We start from the raw sequence: 22,441 nt of genomic DNA on the forward strand, positions 1-22,441 counted from the left end.
TGTTGTTTGTTTGTTGAAGGAAGACGTATTTTTTATTGTAAAAATTTAATGAATCCCATAGTGTAATTCAATAATTACACTCTGTCCCGACAAATTTAGTATTTACAAAAAATTCCTTAAATTTGTTGTGCCGTGATACTTTAGACTCTAGTGATACATGGTAAATGATACATGGTAAGTTTAAACTGTTGAGAAAAAAATGGTACATTTAATGTTGTTACTAAAACAACTTAATTTACTGTAACAGATCATTAATCAGCATAAATTCAGCACGTAATTGGATATTAATTTCAAATTTTGAAAATCAAATATTATATCATCTATTTTGAATACATTTTTTATGAACAATCTGTTAAATTTCGAACTAATACCTTACTGATACATGATACATGATATCAGTTTTCAGAAAATTCATACTACATGAAAAAACATGTGATACATATCTACTACATGTATCAGTGCATTGACTAAACATTATAACATGTGGTACATATCTAATACATGTATCAGTACATCGACTAAACACTATACACACTGATTCTATATGTATCATTAAGCACAGTTAATAACGCAGTTATTAAACTTAGTGAATGATACATTATAACAATTTTCAGAACTTCATGATACATGATAATAATTTTTGATACATATTGGATTCCTTAAAATTTTTACTAATTTCAACAACAGTTTTAAGTACCAAAATACTAACCCGAGACAATGTAGGCCTAACAACAATGTTTTCTGCTTTTTTTTTCTTTTTTTGTTGTATTTTGACAACCTTTGATTTTGATGTTTCGCCAGAGTCTTTGTTTGAATCCTTCTGAAGATTCATAGGATCATGCAAAGACTTTTTTCTATTTTCTTTTCAATTTTCATCGTCGGAATCATATAACCTTCTATTAATTAACGGATCTATTACTTTGATGTAATAGAACAATTAACAAAAAAAAAAAGGAAAGAAAAGAAGAACCGATGATGGATTAAGAAGAAAAAGATGTTGGGTTAAAACGATGATGGATTAAGAAGAAAAAGAAGAAACTAATAAAATATGCTGGGTTAAGAAGAAAAAAGACGATTATGGAGAAAGAAGAACTGAAAACGTGATGGAGTAAGAACTGAACGGGAGAGAAATTGTCCAAATTTTTGAAATTTCAGATATTTTGAATTTTGAAATTCAAAATTTCAAAATTCAATGTTTTAATTTAAATTAATATTTCAAAATCCAAAAACTCATTTAAAAGGTTAAGTATTTTAATGGAGAGAAAATAGGCATTAAAATGGATAATTGTATATTATAGGAGAGAGAATGTTATGTATATAAACTTATATTAAAATTAAAAAAAAAAGTAATTATGTAATATTTAAAAAAAGAAGAGAAAATTAGAGAATATAAAACTTATAGTTGTGTATTTTAGTTATTTTTCCAAGTAAACCTAATCAAACTGATTCGGTAGTAAATATTGGAACTTAGATCTAGTTTTTCCTTTCCTTTGTCGCCTACACAGTTTATGTTAGGATAATCCTACACCAAAAGTGAACTCTATAACGAAAGAAATTTAAATCCATAAATGAATTATAAATATAAAGAAGTTCTAATTTAAAATTGAATCTTAAAAATAAACAAATAAAAGATCAAAGATAATTCAAGAAAATAATAAATGACAATTTTGTGAATTTTAATGAAACAGATAGTTCAATCATCTTCTCTTAAAAACTTCATATGTCTAATATAATATAGATACATAGAGATGGAAAGATAGACTAAGTTCATCCATTTTTATAGCTTGGGTTTTCAATCAAAATGGAACATAGCAGAAGAGGGAAAGGGGGAGGGGAAGGGGGGGAGGGGGGGTAAAGCTAATAAACATGTCACAGCTAAAACTAGGTACTTATGTTCTCCATTCAAATGGCAGTAACTTAATACCACGAAACAGCGCATTACAAGAGACCAAAAATTGAGAATATTACAAAGGATCAGCGCAATCGGGCTTTCCACTTAGAAATGGACTACAAAGACTAAGGTACCTGTAATGCTCATCCCCCTGTTTTGCGCAATTCAGCATCACCATGGGCGAAGTGGCACCTTTCTCCAAAAGTGCAAGAACCTTTAGCAAAATTTTCGCACAGCTTAGTCTTGTAGTTGTTCATTGGAGGTGCACGTCCACCCTGTACTGCAGCTGTTCTTCCTGGGCCACCAACTGATCCAAGGTTGCTGATCAGCTCTCTCACCATGGCGCTAGCCTGCGATATTTGTTCAAATGTGCCTTCAAGCTCAATGTTCCTCAGATTTTTATCCATTTCATGCTCACGGATTGCCAGTTTGGCTCCTGTCTGCCAACAGATGTGCTTAGAGTTCACTCCGCCCTTCCCAATGATGGGTCCCACATGGAAAGCATCCACGCTGATCTTTGCAGTGGCTGATGTACCAAAGCTAGCAACAGGAGACTCCCTTCGCCCACCAAAACGGTCAGGAATAGGTCCAACACCCATGGCACGTGGTGATGGCACAATAGGCTTGCCAATTTCCCACTCCCCATGAGCAAAACGGCATTTGTCCCCAAACTTGCATCCCTCAGCTGTGTTGAACTTGCTGCAAATTTTGGTTTTCACAGCAGGAGTATTCCCACTGGGAATAGGTGATGCTGGAGATGGTGCAATATTCATCATCTTGGCCACAACATTATAGCCACCAGGAACATAATGAAGAAAATGGCAGTTCTCACCAAAAGAGCAGCCAACAGTGCTGCATAGGAACAAGATCAAGTTAAAAATCAGCCTAAAAGAAGATTTCTCATTTCACTTAAGAAGCATGAATAACACAAACAGCAGATCGCAAGCAGATAATCACTCCATCCACACAACTAGGCTAAAATATTTGCACAAGTACTCTCTAAATACAATGCAAATTCTCCAATTACACCTAACCAAGCAATAAGGGTCTTTTTCCTGGACTATCAAGTGAAGTTATCATGTTTGACAGTCATCACTTAAGATTGATTTAATCATGTAAGCCGGCTGCATGAAGTAGGATGGGGAGAGCCTAGAGTTATACAACACAATTTCCAAAGACAATGAGCATGAAGAAGGATTGGAGAGTCCAGGTTATATAAACCAACTACAAGTAAGTCGATGAGCGCTTCTTGCCTTTTCCCACTCGAAAGCAGACATAAAGACTATTGCAAAACTTCTCTAGCTTACAAACTTGGCTGGAAAAAATAAGAACAGACAGAAAGCTAAGCAACCTGGCTGGACTTGAATGAGTTTCAAAAATAATTAACACATAAACTCCCTCATCCATAGACAAAGTAACTTCTAGTGGGGAAAAGGATAGACCATATCTTTTGTGCAAATCAACAGTCATGACCCAAATAGTAGGACACCACTTCCATCTGATCTCGTTATTCTTTTAAATCAAAATAAAATCTAAAGAATATAAACTTCTATGTTCTCCCAACCATCAAAGGGGACTCAGAAAACTTCACCGCAGAACTATTCACATGATTAGTGGAAACTGTTAGAAGATGCACAAAGGATTCTGTATTGGAGCTTGCAGAAGTATTTCCGTCTCAAAAATTTTAACAGTAATTCACTTATTAGGATGGTAAACCAACTTAGAATAGCTCTCAGACTGTCATAACAAGTTCAAAAGATTATGGGTGATAAAAATCATTAATATTTTCCTATAGCAAATTACAAGAATTAAACGGCAAAAGCTAGCATACCTTGGTAAATAACAGGAAGAATAACATACATTCGATCTAATATATCACCGAAAGGACAATAATAACAGTTACAGTAGTTAGTAGGCAGACGATTTACATAATTATTGGGACATAAGAAACCATAAATGTCACAGAGTAACCATACTGTTTCTCACTCCATCTCCATTACAGCTGGGAATGCTATCTCGGCAAACTTTATAATTTCTCCGAATACGTATTAGCTGGCAATATTTATCTCAGTAAAAAATATTATCATTATGCTTTTAGAGCTATTGGGAATCTCAGGAGGAGAATATTTTCTTTTGGCGCTTGTGCCAAGAGTAGCAATATTAGAAATTATGAATCGTTGCACTGGCCTTCAACTGAGTCCACAATAAATTGAGGGTTACGCTTCAAAATTACATTAGATAGTCAAAGATTTGTACCTGAAGAACTTTGTGCACGGCTTTGATTTGCTTCCTATACCACTTGATAGTGAGTCCATTTCTGTTGCACCAAGTTAATTAATTTTTTTAACAGTTAGAATTTAGTGCGCTGTTTAAAATTGATGCTAGATTTAAATTAGACAGATTTATATTTCTTATTATCAGCAAAACAATAATTACCTTGTGACATAAGGTGAATACTACAAGATACTCCACTCATCACACAAAGCAGACGTAGCTATATTAAATTTCAATTTAGAGGTTCTTTAGGGTTTTCTATACAGTGGGAGACCCATGTGTACCCTTAGGGTTGCTTAAGCACCCACCAACGGATTCAATCAATTATGTAGAAGTTACTTGGTTCATATAGAATAGTTAACCCCCATTGTCCTGGAGAAGCAGAGCGCTATGGCCAAAAGGCGGGATTTTGGTTGTGCAAGGTCGAGGGTTCTATCCTTCTTTTGAAGGATATCCGCTATTTAACTTCTTCTTTTTTGGCTTTTAGCATATGTAATCTGATAATTGTGCACATAATGTTCTATCTTTTCCTTCCTTTTTCAGCCAACTTTCACATTAATCTTTCTTTCCTTTTTAGCACTTCTCATTCCTTGTTCTTCTTTTTTTGTTCCTCTTCTATTTTTTCCTAGTTCAAGTTAAATTTAGACAAAATAGATTTACCTTTCTCTTATTTATTTACCACTTAAATTTTTTTATGACAAGGGAACCGGCGATCCCTACCCATAAAACTCCAACTCCTATGCAATAGTCTGCAAACCAAACAGGATAGGTTACCCACACTAGGAAGCCCAGTGCGACAAGCTTGACCCAAAAGGCAGACCCCTTGTTTTCGCTGGGAAGAAATTTCGAACTTGAGAACTCCACCATGGAAGTCCCACCTATTAACAAGAAACTAAACGAAATCAACTAATAATATCAAATTTATGGGAAAAACCTTCTAAAGGCAGGTCAGCAATTTCTTGCCTAAGAATTCTTTTATTTATCATATTCACATTTCTTTCTTAGAATAGGTTAGTAATTACGCAGAACTGTTTGAAATGATATTGATCATATCTTTGATTAAGAGAGACCATCCCTCGTATACTTTTGGAATTTTTTTTCTGTCAAGCTCCACACTCTCATAATATAATAGTAAAATGTTTTATTCGTAAGCCTAGCTCTTGTTGGATATTATATGAGGTTAGTAAAGTAGTACCATCAAAGAATATTATGGAAGATATCTAATTTGGATCTCAAATTATTTTGAAAATTATTAAATTGATACTATGTATTTGTTTAAAACTGTATTCTCTTGAACGGAATTTTCTTTTTTCTGCTCTGATAGTGAACATAGAACATATATCTAACCTATTGAAAAAAAAAAAAACTCATTTTGGTTTAATGATCATATGAACCAACAATTGAATTGATTATACATAATTAACCAAAAATCAGCTAAACTAATAAATTAATGTACCTTTTTACTATGATTAGTTTATGTTTACAGTTTACCCTTAATGCAAGTGAGCACCCATTATCTTCAATTCCAGATCAACAATTGTTTCTATGTATAAGATTAAACTCCATGCATCGGAATTTAAATGTTTATGTAATAACATCCTCCGACAAAATATTCCAGCACACTTTAATATATTTCTACAAATCTTTTCACATTTGAAGAATTCAAATTTATTTAACAACTCAAGAGTGATAATTTTGCTTCAACTAATCTAATTTTTCACCCATCACTCTATATTTTCTTCAATTGCCAATAGGCAATAACATATTAAATAAAATCAAACTCAGTTGCAGTCAGCTACAGAGGAGGCAGTAAGCAACACCGAGCCTTGGCTTGAGCTTTTCTCACAACAAAATCCAATTTTTCGACATATCACTAAAATTACTCTAAAGAGGAATTAAGAAGACGAAAAACCAATTTTTCGACGTATCACTAAAATTATTCTAAAGAGGAATTAAAAAAAACTATCAGAAATACAATAAAAATGCTTCTACAACCACAGGAGAGTTGAAAGCAAGCTACAGTAGATCTAAAAGTAAAAGCACAATATAGAAACAGAAACCTGGCTTAGCCTTTTTGAAACCAGCATTGCCATTAAAACCAGATTCATTCCTGTTTCTCTTGCGGATTTCCATGTCAAGCAACTCACAGATCTAAAGACGATCCAAAATTACGAAACAAACAAACAACAAAGAGCAGGAGAAAAGAGCTGGGGAAAAAACTCTAAAAATGTTTAACTAGGGCTTTTCTAGAAAGGATAAGAAGAAAAGGGTATGGCGGTTCAAAAGAGGTGACATTTTAATAAATACTACCAACAAACAGTACCCAAAAAGTGATATCTAACCTTAAATTTATACCTGGTTTATTGTGGTAAATTAAATGAATATTCTTGGGACCCATTTAATATTGCTACATTTTTATCAATAAGTTTCTATTTTTTGATATAAATTATTATAATATTAATGAACACATGTCTTATTTATTTTTATTTGATTTATTTTAGTCAGTTAATTTGATTATCTATTTAATATTTGACTTCTTATTATTTATTGATTTATGAGTTACTCCCTAGTTCAGTTTTACTTATTTCACAGAGAGTAAATTAGTTACGATTTCTAACATAATTAGTAGAAATATCTATACTTTAAAATCATTATTGAAAATGTCAAAATGATTTTAGAAAATAATTTGTATTCAAATTTATTATTATTCAAGAAAAAAAATAAAGTGACACCTAAAGTTGTTTCAAATTTTTGAAAAGACACCTTAACTGCGGGGACATCCTATTACTCCTAAACAATCTCTAACTGATATTACTATAATATTTTCGTCCACTTAGCATATAGACTGTATGTACTCTCTATATTTTTCACGATTTTGCCTCTTTTTTTCTTTTCTTTTTTATTATTATTAGTTTAAGTCTCTTTAATTTTAAACTTTTATATAGTAAAACATGATAAATAATTATAATCAACAAGAGATTATTAGGAATAAAACAGTTTAGCTACTCATGAATGTAAATGAGTATGCCCGTTTCTGTAGGTTTGTCATTTCTGATTTGTTTTCCATAACTTTAATATTGTTAGCTTCTTTTTACCTGACTGCTCTGATACCAATTTGGGGGTGGAAGCGGAATTAAGAAGAAGAGAGAGTTGTTTTGAAGGACTTATTTTATTATGAGGGGAAACCCTCCATTTATACAAACTTACAAACTTACTACTTTGGCCAAGTGGCCGCCACTACTTTACACATGGCCTTTTTTATTTCGACCGACACAAGAAAACAAAAAACTTTTACATAATGGCCTTTACTTTTTACATATGGCCGACATACTACTATTCATAACTTTATTACTTTACATAATGACCTTTACTTTTTACATATGGCCGACATACTACTATTCATAACTTTATTACTTTACATAATGGCCTTTACTTTTTTTTTCTAGCTGTACTTCTGGGATATAGTTGTCTTCACCGTCACATTTTGTGCATAGATGATTTGGGTATTTTTGGCGTACTAATTTACACTATCTAGTCATCAGATTTGGTGAAATAATTTTTTTTTCTGATAGCTCTTGTGGTAGGTGGCTGCTCTGGTTTCAGCAAGCTCAATATCCATTGGCGTTTTTCTTCCATATCTGCTATTTTTAGCTCTGTGCAATTGGAGTATATCATCGTCTGGTCTCGATTGTAGTATCTCCAAATTGCATTTTCATTTAGATAATTGTTCAATAATTCATTCAAAATGGTAGCTATCCCAATAGTCCTTTTATTTGCATAGAATTCTGGGATATTTACCCTTTGTATTTCTTCTTGTACTTCTATTTTTTCCGGGATTATCATTTCTTTGGTTAAACCTATTTTGATAACTTGTATTATGTGTTTAATTTCGTCGTATAATATCTTTGCAGTTGCAGAGTAAAACTTTATATAAAATAAAGTTCCTTTAGTTATTCTTTTATAATAAAGAAATGCTTTGTGTAGTTTTGGTATCTTAGCTACTTCTTCTCCTGTTGTCGTGTATACTGTACTTAAAACTCTATAATTGTAGCAAGTTTCTACTAGATTTGAATTGGTACCTGGTTGTGCTATAAGTTTATTATATCCCTGTAAGTGTTGGGTTATATAATTTTCATTTGGATTTTGGGTATTTTTAGCTCTGGGGTTTAGATTAAAAAAGGTTTGGATTTTGTGTATATTTTCTATATACATCCTGGTGATATGGTTATATATTTGTTTATGTGAGTCCAAACTGGTTTTGTAGGTATTTATTTGTGGAGGTACAAATATGTCTTTTTGGATATTTTCTGAAAGGTATGGTTTGGAAAATAGTTAATTCATATTGGTATTTGTGTATTTTATCTTACCATCTTCCTTTTTTGTAGTTGATCCTCCTGTAAATGTGCTATCTGCAGCTGCATATATCATTTTGTTATGGGTTTTAAGGTGTTTCCCAACGTCAGCTTCTAGCTTCGCATGTTTTGAGTCATGCTGCTGAATTAGCTCCGCATGTTTTGAGTCATGCTGCTGACTATTAACTGTCTCTTTTAGTATTTGTACTTCGCTTTCTATTTTCTCCATTTTCTGACAAAGTATTGTCATTGTAGTTAGTATTTTTTTTCGTTGTATCTTTCTCTGGAGAGGTAATCTGCAATGAGATTTTTGTCAGTCTTGATTACTTCAATTGTAAATGTAAAATTTAATATATTCAATACTAATTTCCTTATTTTTTTTTTTTAACTGAATCTTGTACCTTTTTGGTTATCCACCACTTTACCTGTGTATTGTCTGTTCTCACAATAAATTTATTGTAAACAATATATGGTTCAAATGCTAATAAACATTTATAAAGTGCAAACAATTCTTTTCTATTTATTTCCCATTTTATTTGTGCTTCTGCATAGGATCCTGAGTGATATCTGCAATGGTGTTCTATTTTTTCTTTGTCATATTTATATTTTAAGACTCCTCCATAACTGTGATTGCTCGAATCCGTTTCAACAATATAAGTAAATGATTTATTTTCATTGGGAAAATATAGTTTTGGTAGTTTCTTACACAAGTTTTTTATATGTCTTATATACTTTATCTTCATTGTCGAAATGATATTCGACATCTTTCTTAAGTTTTTTGTGTAATGGTTTTAAATGTTCTGCTAATTTTGGTATGTATTCTCTTACTTGGTTTACTAATCCTAGGAAGGATTGTAATTTCTTTTTTGTATCTATATTTTCATCAAGGGTGATTATTTTTTGTACTATGTGGGTTTGCATCTTTATCCCATTTTTATCTATTTGTATTCCTAGAAATTCTATCTGAGGTTTCATAATTTCTGCTTTCTTTTTACTTAGGCTTATACCAGAATGTTTAATTATGTGTATAAATTTCTCTAATAACCTGATATGTTCATCTTGTGTTTTTGAATATAATAATATATCATCTATATAGACAATGCAATTTTCTAATTGATTAAAATAATTGTCCATAAAATGTTGGTATCTACCTGGTGCATTTTTATATCCAAATGGTAGAACATTTCATTCATAAAATCCTTGTGGTACGGTAAATGATGTTAGCTGTTTAGATTCTTCTTCTAGTTTCAAGTGATAAAATCCTGATTTACAATCGAATTTACTGAAATAATTATATCTTTGTATCTGTCTTATTTTTAGTATCTTATTTGGTATTGGGTAATTATATGTTTTAGTTTTAGCATTTAAGTTGCGATAATCTATGACCATTCTACTTTTTCCTCGTTTTTGTTCACTATGTTTATTAACTATAAATGCTGGATTTGTATGTTTACTATTGCTTTCTTGTATATAATTATTCTTCAATAGTTCATCTATATGCATTTTGAATTCTTCTAAATCATCAAAATTATATTTTAATGGTTTTTGTGTTATTATACTATTTTCATCTATTAATTCAATTTTTACTTTCATCTTATGCTCTTCCCATCCTTGTAGTGGATTTTCACTATATAATAATTCTAGTTGTTCGTTAATTATTTAACTTTATCTATTGTAAATATGATAATTTCTAATTGTGTTATTTGATTTTTACTTATATTTTTCATTTTCTGGTTTATTTTTTCACTTTCTTTTATCCATTTTGTGGGTTTACGTTGCTTGCTATTTACTCCTTTTGCTCTTATTTTATTTCCACATGGTGTAGTAAGCCACCAATGTGTTTTTGTTATAATATGTGGGTAAAATCTTTCTAAAAACGGCATTCCTAATAACATATCTTTTTTTGTAAATTCAAAATTGTACATTTCTTCTATTGTTAGTATTTTATCCCATATTTGTATTTTTATATTTTTTGCTTTATATGTAATCATACTACCTTCATTATTAAATCCTGTCACTATCATAGGTGTTTTTAATTTTTCCCATTTATCTTCTGGTAAACAATTATATTTACATATATTTACTTCTGCTCCTGTATCTATCATGGGGGTATAATACCTGTTGTGGTATCTTTCTACAATAATTTTTGTCAGTATATATATCTTCATTATTCATTTTGTTCTTTTGATAATTATTTTCTTATTTTGGTAAGTTATTGTTAATTGTTCATTCTCTATATTATATGGTTTAACTTTTTCTAACCATTTTATTCCTAGGGTGATGTTCTGACTTCCTTGGTAGATTTTAAATGGTATTACTAATGGTATTTCTCCTATAATTATTTCTTTTTCTGTTATTTGTTCGTTTGTGGTTACTATCTCACTAGGTAATCTCGGGCATAAGTGTCCTGTTTTTATAATTTCTGTTTCTAACACTAATTCTCTCATTATATAATTCTCTTCTTGTCCTGTGTTTATTAAAATTTTATGTCTTCTTTGGTCTATTATTCCTGTTACAAAATAGTGGTGTGGTGTTATCTCTTCTGTATTTAATGAATTTTGCGAGATTTCATAGTTTCTTTTGGATGTGCTCATTCTTGATGAGGTAGTTCTAGTTAATGTATTTGGTACATTTGAAGTACTCAATCTTTCTTTTACAATTTCTAAATCTTCTTCTATGTCAATTTCTTTATAGATATAGTCATTGTTGTCTATTATAGTAATTATTCTTTCAAAAGGATTTTCTATTTTTATTTTATCCATTTTATTTCTTGTCGTTACTTTATGTTTTGTTGTTAGTGTATATAAGTTTTTACATCTTGCTGTAAATATTTTACTGCCTGGTGCTAGTTCTATTCCGGACATTTTCCAATATAGAACTAATGATTTATCTATATTTCTATCTGTTAATGCTATTGAGTAGTTGACACTTATTATAAATTTAAATTTTTGGTATATTAAGTTTCCTTTTACTGCACTAATTACGCTTTTTTCTATAGGGTATATAATTCTATCATCTGCTAAATATATTTCAATAGGTGTATCTATTCCTTCTCTAAAACAAGCTTTTATCAATATTTCTGTTCCTCCTAAATGTACGTATTTTATGGGTGTTTTAGCTTTTATATCTTGTATTTCTTTATTTATTATCCTCTTATTTAGTATAGGTATTTGTGCCTTTCATTTTGTATATTTACAATCTATGATGTGTTCTTTCTAGCTAACTACATAGTATTCGTCTTTTTGTCTTTTGAACCAATTTCTTAAGGTAGGTATTTCAAGTACTTTTTCAACACTTAAATCTAATTCTTTTCCTTTTATTTGTTCAAATATTGTATAATCAAATATAATTTTTTGTTCTGATAATTCTTCATTTTGATAGTCTTCTTTGGATATTGTTTTTATGTCATCCTCAGACATTAGATTTCTTCATCATTGTCTAGATCAATATTTGTTTCTTCATTTCCTAATTCGGTTTCTATATCCGATACTTCATATATACTATCATTTTCACTTAATTCATAGTCTATGTAATCTATTTGCATGTATTTGTCATTGTCTATAATTACTTCTGCAATTTGTTTTCCTTTTGGATTTTTAGGTAACTTACAATCTCTAGCTAAATGTCCTATCTTTCCGCAGTTGTAACAAGTGCATTCTGATAGTTTTCTCTTTGGTCTATACGGTCTTTTTATTTTATAATTTTTTACATAATATCTTTGTCTTGGTTTTTTGTTTTTATATCTAGTTTTGTTTTTTCTATAATTTTGTGTCGTTTAGGCCTTTGTTTTTTATAATATTTATTTGTACAACCAAACTGTGGTGCTGTTTTATCTTTACAACATGCTAGATTTTTCATTATTACTTTCTCCATTTTAATTTTTCTTTTTGGTTTTCACATAATTGTACAAACCATTGATGTAGAAATTTTATTCTAGATCCTAAAGTATTTGTTGATCATTCATTGTTCCAATCTTTAATTATTTTTGTATTAAATGGTTCTGGTAGTTTTGTAAAATATTGTTGTCGTATTTCTTTTGCTTCATTTATATCATATCTTGCTTTATAATAATATTCTTTAAAGGCACATGTTTCTATATAGAACATTTTACATATAGCTAATTTTGTCATAAGTTGTCTATTTATTATTTTTTCTCTATTTTCTTCTTTTATTTCTGTAGTCATGCCACCAAATTCATTTCGTATTGCTAATTCATATTTATCTAGTATATCTATGTTTGTTGTTGATGGAGACCCATCTATTTTCTTATCACTCCTAAGTGTTTTTAGACTTTCTGGGGGTAAATTTCCTATCCATAATTTCGTTGTTCCAACAAATGTTCTTTCTATATATCCTGGTGTTTCTTTTGTTGTTATTTTGTTATCAATTAGTTGTTTAGATATATTTCCTACCCATTTATTTATATCTATAACACAATCTAGATCTAAAAAGTTATATTGTTCAGTTATTGGTCTAGGCGTCCATTTTTTATTTAATCTACTATTCCATATCGCATTTGTTCTATCTGATCGTTCATAATTATCTGTATAATAAGTTGGTGTTGTCCATATGGGACTACTCCTAGGACTATTATCCGAGGTTTTAACTCTTTATGTGCTAGGTTGATTTATATCTCGTGTATTTATTTCTAATTTTTCGGCTTATTTACTTGTTCTAGAATTTCTGTGTATGTTTCTCTTATATCACTTATTTTTGATTTTTGATCGTTCATTGTATCTAATTCATTTATTTCGCCTGTTTCGTCTATTTCAAGATTTTCATTTAATTTTTGTTTCATCTTATTTGTTTCATTAGTCAATTCAAGTTCTTTATCTTTTTCTATCTGTTTTTCTTTTTGTTTGGTTTCATATAATAATTTTAGCTTAGCTAATTCTTTTTCTAATTCGCTTATTTTTGTATTTTTTAGTTTTTCTAGATGTTGTACTTCTTGCTTTACTTGTGTTTATATTTTTTCAATTTCTTTTGATTTATCTATTTCTTTGTTTTCCTTTGTTATTCTTACCATAGCTATTAAACTATCTTCTAATTTTGCTGTTTCCTTTTCTAACATTAAATACAAGTTATTTCCTATTTTTTATATCGTTTTCCTAAATTTGAAAATATTATTTTTATTACTAATCCTTCTTGATTTTCATATGTTTTTTCGTCTACTGCAAATTCTTCTTTATTCATTATGATTCATGTTGTAACTTATATAATGTTGTTATTTATATTCGAGACAATTTATTTGTATTTCTAGCATAAATATAACTTTTCTTTGTGCTAATATTGATTTATTACATACTTCTGCTAACATATTTTCTTCTAGTCTTCCTTTTCTGTATTTTAACTCTTGTTTTTTTAATTATTTTCTCTATCAGTTGTTGCTTATATATTTCTTTGTTCATATTATTTTTTCAGATAACAAACATATTTATATTCTGTTTTAGAAATTATATCTATCAAAAGATTTGTTTTGCTAGTATTTCTTTTAGTAAGTTGTAATGATTCATATTTTATGTATAAGGTTTTTAACTTTTTCTGTATCTTTCGTACTTTTCTTTATATCTTAGTTTTTGTTACGGTAGTTACTTTATTTGATGTTTGATTATTGTTCATAGTTTTAAGAATAAAATATTTTTTATAATATTCTTTTTTAAGTAGATCTAATCGTTGTATTTCATTAGCGTTGTTTGCAATATATTCTAAATATTTATTTTCTCTAGTTCTCAAATATTTGTATAAATTTTCAGTTAGTAATTTTTCAAGTAGTTCTATTTCTTCTTTAGTTCATTTCCAGAATTGTAAGTATAAATAATCTATCATTGATCTATGAATAATTCTAGATCATCATATAAATCTATGTCAAAATCATCTGGTATAATGAATTCTGCCCAACCTTGGATTGTTTCTTCGATTATTTCGTATGTCAATAATTAATCATAAGTTGTTCTTTTTATATCAGTATTAAGACCTTTCAATATATAGAGTATTAATATCTTGTAATTAACATTATCTTCTAGTAAATAAGAATTCATTTTAACATGTTTTTGCTAAAATTTTAATCCTTTAACCTTTTAATAGATTATACTTATTTATTATATAATAATAATGATTTAATAATCATCTCGTCTGGTCACTACTACGGTTTTATTCTTTGATCGATTACCCTAACAGCGCCTCAACTCTGTTTACTCCCCTAATCGGCCTTCTTGCCTAACGGTTTCAACTTTAGGATGACATAGTCTGGGCATATTTACTCGCAAAATATTTCCGTAGCAAACTTTCTAAAGATGGTTATTATATTATTATTAAAATATGATAAACAATTACAATCAACAAGAGATTATTAGGAATAAAACAGTTTAGCTACTCATGAATGTAAATGAGTAAGATGAGCTAATTTATGATACTTTCAAAATTTCAATTTTTTTTTAAAATAATTAATTCTGTTATCACTGGAGTACCGTGAGTTCACGGTATTTCTAATGCATGTCAGTTAATGGTTGCGTGTGTATAGAGCCTTTTTGTATTGGTTTTAACAAATTTTGTGTGTTGTTTTGCATGAAAGATGTTCAAGCATAAAATGACGGAGACAATTGAGAAAGTGCAGAACAAGGATCTACGAAGGCAATCGACGGTTTGTCGTTCAATCAACAACATGTAGATGATGATCATAGATGAGAAGTGATATACCGTGGTTTCACGGTATTATTATTACTTTTTCCTTAAGTTTAGTGTGTCCAAAAGCCTTTTTGTGCTAATTTTTATATAAGTTTCTTTTTATTTTGCAGGAAATCTGTCCAAAGCTGAATGCGGAGATTTTGAGCGAAAAAATGCAGAAGAGACCACCTACGCGCTTATGATGGTCCGTCGTGCATGTGACGGTCCGTAGGTGGCAGCGTAGAGAAGCTGCTGAAGGAAGATGGGGAAGTCTGACCAAGCGTGGGATTACGAAGATTGTGACGGTCCGTCATGGCTATGAAGGTCCGTCCTACAGGTTCGTCATGAAGATCAGAGAAGTGATCCCAGTATCCAAATTCCAAGAGTTGAAGTATTTTGAAACGAGACCCTCGACGGACCGTAGTGCCTATGACGGTCCGTCAAACTTGTCGTCGAGGGGAATGAAGAAAGCAGCAGAAAAATTGCACCAAGTATGGGACGACGGAGTTCACGACGGTCCGTCATGACCACGACAGTCCGTCGCGTGGTCCGTCGACCCAACCGCATTTTGGCAGATTTCCAGTAATTAGAATCCTTGTTTAATTAGGTTTTTATTTTTTTTATATAGTTCGAAAAACCTCGTTTTTGAGGTTAGACTTTGTGAGATTAAACATCATATTATTAGACTTTGTGTTTTAGTGTTTGATTTTTAGAAGTTCTTACAAGTAATTTTTGGTGATTAATCAAGCAAATTTTTGGACTTTATTCTTTCTCATTAAAGTAAGTACATGAATTCTTGTTTAACATATTTGAATATTGTGTTTATGGCTATGAGGAACTAAACTCCATAACTAGGGTTGTGGGAACCATAGGCAAATAATGAGATAAACCCTAGCTAAAATAACAATTCTAGAATAGTGTCTTGCATGTATTAATAATTCTTTCGCTTAAAAGTCTTTTTAACGGATGATCAATGTTAGAACTCGCCTTAATGCTACTTGCCGGACCAAGGAGGTAGATAATAAGAAAAGAATTATTAACATAGATTTAGTATATACTATCTAACAGGCTAGTGTTGATTGGTACGAGGTAATAACTTAGTCAAATATCGAATACGATGCTTAATATGAGGTAAAGATAAGGGTTAGGAAAGCAACACACGCAGCCGGACCAAGGTGCGGAGTGAGATTTTCTAGATGCCGGACCAAGGATTTAGAAATACATAACTTATCACTTTGCATGCAAGATACTAGGAAAGAATTGTTGTAGTTAGAATTATCAAGTTATGAACCTGTGGGGAACATGTAAACCCTAGTTACTTTGATTCATTGATTAAACTCCAACTTTCAAAGCTGTTAAGTGTCTATTTCAATTTCGTTAGTTATTTTCACTCATTTAGAATTAGTGATATACCGTGGTTTCACGGTATAATTAATACTTTTTCCTTAAATTAGTGTGTCTGAAAGCCTTTTTTGTGCTAATTATGATATAAGTTTCTCTTTGTTTTGCAGGAAATCTGTCCAAAGCTGAATGCGAAGATTTTGAGCGAAAAAATGCAGAAGAGACCACCTACGGCGCTTATGATGGTCCGTCGTGCATGTGACGGTCCGTAGGTGGCAGCGTAGAGAAGCTGCTGAAGGAAGATGGGGAAGTCTGACCAAGCGTGGGATTACGAAGATTGTGACGGTCCGTCATGGCTATGAAGGTCCGTCCTACAGGTTCGTCGTGAAGATCAGAGAAGTGATCCCAGTATCCAAATTCCAAGAGTTGAAGTATTTTGAAACGAGACCCTCGACGGACCGTAGTGCCTAAGACGGTCCGTCAAACTTGCCGTCGAGGGGAATGAAGAAAGCAGCAGAAAAATTGCACCAAGTATGGGACGACGGAGTTCACGACGGTCCATCATGACCACGACAGTCCGTCGCGTGGTCCGTCGACCCAACCGCATTTTGGCAGATTTCCAGTAATTAGAATCCTTGTTTAATTAGGTTTTTATTTTTTTTATAAATAGTTCGAAAAACCTCGTTTTTGAGGTTAGACTTTGTGAGATTAAACATCATATTATTAGACTTTGTGTTTTAGTGTTTGATTTTTAGAGGTTCTTACAAGTAATTTTTGGTGATTAATCAAGCAAATTTTTGGACTTTATTCTTTCTCATTAAAGTAAGTACATGAATTCTTGTTTAACATATTTGAATATTGTGTTTATGGCTATGAGGAACTAAACTCCATAACTAGGGTTGTGGGAACCATAGGCAAATAATGAGATAAACCCTAGCTAAAATAACAATTCTAGAATAGTGTCTTGCATGTATTAATAATTCTTTCGCTTAAAAGTCTTTTTAATGGATGATCAATGTTAGAACTCGCCTTAATGCTACTTGCCGGACCAAGGAGGTAGATAATAAGAAAAGAATTATTAACATAGATTTAGTATATACTATCTAACAGGCTAGTGTTGATTGGTACGAGGTAATAACTTAGTCAAATATCGAATACGATGCTTAATATGAGGTAAAGATAAGGGTTAGGAAAGCAACACACGCAGCCGGACCAAGGTGCGGAGTGAGATTTTCTAGATGCCGGACCAAGGATTTAGAAATACATAACTTATCACTTTGCATGCAAGATACTAGGAAAGAATTGTTGTAGTTAGAATTATCAAGTTATGAACCTGTGGGGAACACGTAAACCCTAGTTACTTTGATTCATTGATTAAACTCCAACTTTCAAAGCTGTTAAGTGTCTATTTCAATTTCGTTAGTTATTTTCACTCATTTAGAATTAGTGATATACCGTGGTTTCACGATATAATTAATACTTTTTCCTTAAATTAGTGTGTCTGAAAGCCTTTTTTGTGCTAATTATGATATAAGTTTCTCTTTGTTTTGCAGGAAATCTGTCCAAAGCTGAATGCGGAGATTTTGAGCGAAAAAATGCAGAAGAGACCACCTACGGCGCTTATGATGGTCCGTCGTGCATGTGACGGTCCGTAGGTGGCAGCGTAGAGAAGCTGCTGAAGGAAGATGGGGAAGTCTGACCAAGTCTGGGATTACGAAGATTGTGACGGTCCGTCATGGCTATGAAGGTCCGTCCTACAGGTTCGTCGTGAAGATCAGAGAAGTGATCCCAGTATCCAGATTCCAAGAGTTGAAGTATTTTGAAACGAGACCCTCGACGGACCGTTGTGCCTATGACGGTCCGTCAAACTTGCCGTCGAGGGGAATGAAGAAAGCAGCAGAAAAATTGCACCAAGTATGGGACGACGGAGTTCACGACGGTCCGTCATGACCACGACAGTCCGTCGCGTGGTCCGTCGACCCAGCCGCATTTTGGCAGATTTCCAGTAATTAGAATCCTTGTTTAATTAGGTTTTTATTTTTTTTATAAATAGTTCGAAAAACCTCGTTTTTGAGGTTAGACTTTGTGAGATTAAACATCATATTATTAGACTTTGTGTTTTAGTGTTTGATTTTTGGAGATTCTTACAAGTAATTTTTGGTGATTAATCAAGCAAATTTTCGGACTTTATTCTTTCTCATTGAAGTAAGTACATGAATTCTTGTTTAACATATTTGAATATTGTGTTTATGGATATGAGGAACTAAACTCCATAACTAGGGTTGTGGGAACCATAGGCAAATAATGAGATAAACCCTAGCTAAAATAACAATTCTAGAATAGTGTCTTGCATGTATTAATAATTCTTTCGCTTAGAAGTCTTTTTAACGGATGATCAACGTTAGATTTCGCCTTAATGCTACTTGCCGAACCAAGGAGGTAGATAATAAGAAAAGAATTATTAACATAGATTTAGTATATACTATCTAACAGGCTAGTGTTGATTGGTACGAGGTAATAACTTAGTCAAATATCGAATACGATGCTTAATATGAGGTAAAGATAAGGGTTAGGAAAGCAACACACGCAGCCGGACCAAGGTGCGGAGTGAGATTTTCTAGATGCCGGACCAAGGATTTAGAAATACATAACTTATCACTTTGCATGCAAGATACTAGGAAAGAATTGTTGTAGTTAGAATTATCAAGTTATGAACCTGTGGGGAACACGTAAACCCTAGTTACTTTAATTAATTGATTAAAACCCAACATTAAAAGCTGTTAAGTGTCTCTTTCAAGTTCGTTAGTTATTTTTACTCATTAGGAAATACAAACCCCCCTTTTTATGCTTTTACTTTCTAAGGAAGTCATCAACGGAATAGTAGTAATAACAAGTTGAAGTTAAGTCTAGACTATTTTCCTCATGGGAACGATCCCAACCTCACTAGTTGAGTTATTTACTTGACGCGACCTTCTTATTTGAGAAGTAAGTTTGAGCGTATCAATTTGAAACCCCCCTTTTATTGTTTTTTACTTTCCAACGAAGTCATTGACCAAACAATAGTAATAACAGGTTGAAGTAAAGTCAGACTATTTTCCTCGTGGGAACGATCCCAACCTCACTTGTTGGGTTATTTACTTGACTTGAACGCTTTACTTCTTATTTGAGAAGTAAGTTTGAGCGTATAAAGAAGCCCAGGCATTGGAGGAAATTAGGGTATTCAAACCAAGTGTGGAACCACGACTAGCATCCACGGTCTGCCGATTGATCAACGGACCATACTGGTGAATCATAGTTAGAGACTACGAGGGTTCCAGTACCTGATACTTGAAGATTCTAAGTGTGGAGTCACGGAGGAGCATCAATAGACCGTGTTGTTGGTCTGTCATTTGATTCAGAGAAGATACAATCCGGAGGCTGAAATATATTTCTATGTCTTCGCTGATGGTAGCAAAGTACAGACCGTCGATCGACCGACGACCCATCAGTGGTCTCGTAGATTAATGTTGTGTGCCTGGACAAACTTTTCTTATTTAAATTCCTTTTTAATTAGAATTTTGTTTTCTATAAATAGGGGATAAAACCTCGTTTTTGGGGTTATCTACAACTACTATTGTTCTAGTTTATGTTTTGGAGATTAGTTTTTGCAACTTTGGCGAATAATTAATTCCGGATTTGGTTTTGAAGCTTTTGGTTTGCAATCTAAGTGCAATTTCTGGGTTTATTATTCTTAGTACATAAGTTCATGATTTTTTCATCTATCGATATGAATTGTGTTCTTATTAATATGGGTAACTAAATCCACAACTAGGGTTGTGGGAATCATCATGAATTATTAAAGTATAACTAGTATTAAGTAATTCTTGAATAGTGTTTTTGCATGCATTGATAATTCTTTCATTTAGAAGTCTTTTTAACGAGTGCACGCGTTAGAACTCGCCTTTTTGCTACTTGTCGGAACAATGAGGTAGTTAATAAGAATAGAGTTATCAACATTAATTTAGTGTGATACTATCTAATAGGCTAGTGTCCATTGGTACGAAGTAATAACTAAGTCATACATCGATTATGATGTCTAAAATGAGGTAATGGTAAAGGCTAGTAAATTAAAAACACGTAGCCGGACCAAGGTGCATGGTGAAATTCCTTGAATGTCGGGCCAAGGATTTAGTGAGACATAACTTATCACTTTGCATGTAGTACAATATGAAAGAATTGTTATTACTAGGAATATTGTGCTGTAAACTTACGGGGAACACATACTAGTTACTTTCTCATCTTGATAACAATCAAAGTTTACTCTTGTTCACTTGCTAATCATACAATTAAAGGAATATGTTTAAAAAAAAACCCTTTACTTAATTGTTTTAGAAATACCTTGACTAAAAAGATATAATGGTGGGTTAAAGTTAATTCTAAACCATATTTCTCATGGGATCGACCCCAACCTACTAGTTGAGTTCTTTACTTGAAAACGATCTCTTATGCTTCTTTAGGGAGGTGTAATTTGAGCGTATCATATTTTGGCGACGCTTGCGGGGAATTTTGGCTTTTAGATTAAGTTTAACTACATTATTGAATTTTGGTCAAATATTTCCTTATTTTACCTTTTCTTTTGTCTTTGTCTCTCTCAGGGTCTTACTCTAGTGTATGCCAAGTACACGGAGCAGCGGCAAACCTCTCAGTCCTTACGATAAAAAAATTAGGCAAAACCTTGCGCAGAATTAATAATCCAGCACCCCCGATTAATCTTATGGGATAAGGTGATGGATTAGAAGGGAACAAGATAAGGTGATGGATTAGAAGGGAACAATATGGTTCCACCTTAAAATAGAGTGGGGCCTCCACTAAGGCCCCAATACCCTCAAGGAGTACGGATGAATGACAATGGCAGGGTCGACATAAATATCACTAGTTCTGATGGACCTCTTGTCTTACCACCGCTCCTTCCAGGGCATACTTTTGTGGTGACAAGTATTTTGATGCAGATGCTTACAACGAGAGGATTATTTGTGGGATTGGCAGCAGATGATTTACACGCTTACATTGATTGCTAAACTGAACTTTTTCTATAAGATTTGCATAGGTTGATCAGATTGGAATATGAATGCTATAGGGCTGAAGGTGTTCCCTCTATCGTTAACTGGATAAGCTACGGTATGGTTCAATGAGCTCCTTTACAACTCTATATATACATAGGAGTAGTTGACAGATGCATTCTTATCAAATTTCTTTCCAGTGTACAAGAAGTTGAATAAAAAAGACAAGCTCAACAATTTTGTTGCTCAACCTGGAGACTGTGAGTAGCTCTTAGGATAGATTCACTGCCTTCATGCGAAGCGTTCCAAACCACCGTATTGATGATGAGTCATTGATAGAGTAATTCTATCGGGGACGGGAAGACTATGGTAAGGTAGTGCTTGATACTATTGTAGGAGGGTCGTATGGTGAATGCTTATGGGTACAGATCACTGAGAAAACGGAGAAGATATTTCGCAACAACAAAGCTTGGAGCAATATAAATTCAGACACTAGGTGAAACACCTTCATTGTTCAAGCTACAAACAATCCAGCCATAGATGATATTCGTGAAGAGATGGAGCAGATGAGGACCGAGTTGGGGTTGGTCTTGAAGCATGTGTGCGGGGGCGCAGATAAAGTGAATGCAGTGAAATATTTGACTAGAACTCTACAACCGACAAAATAGTATTACTATGATGATGATGCATATACAGTTAATGATCAAACGGGGGTTTCTGACCAAATGCCCAAGGTTCCAATTTGGATAATTGGTGCCAAGGTCAATGAAGTAACTACAACTGAGAGGGTCAATATGTCCGAGATGGGAACTATAATAGTGACAAACCAAAACAACTATAGTAACAGGAATGATCGGGTTGTGACATATGTTCCACCACAA

General features: G+C 32.4%; 1 protein-coding gene across 1 annotated transcript; it reads right to left on the reverse strand.

Annotated features, from left to right (window-relative positions):
* Positions 1–1,642: 1,642 nt before the first annotated feature.
* Positions 1,643–6,491, reverse strand: LOC101267206 (zinc finger CCCH domain-containing protein 14-like). Its single transcript, XM_004234771.4, has 3 exons — positions 6,226–6,491; positions 4,148–4,208; positions 1,643–2,743 (listed from the first exon to the last, which is right to left on the reverse strand). The coding sequence occupies exons 1-3, from the start codon at positions 6,296–6,298 to the stop codon at positions 2,035–2,037; spliced, it is 843 nt and encodes a 280-aa protein (XP_004234819.1). The 5' UTR covers positions 6,299–6,491; the 3' UTR covers positions 1,643–2,034.
* Between the last annotated feature and the right edge of the window lie 15,950 nt (positions 6,492–22,441).

This window comes from Solanum lycopersicum, chromosome 3 (assembly GCF_036512215.1).
Source record: "Solanum lycopersicum chromosome 3, SLM_r2.1".
Taxonomy (NCBI): domain Eukaryota; kingdom Viridiplantae; phylum Streptophyta; class Magnoliopsida; order Solanales; family Solanaceae; genus Solanum; species Solanum lycopersicum.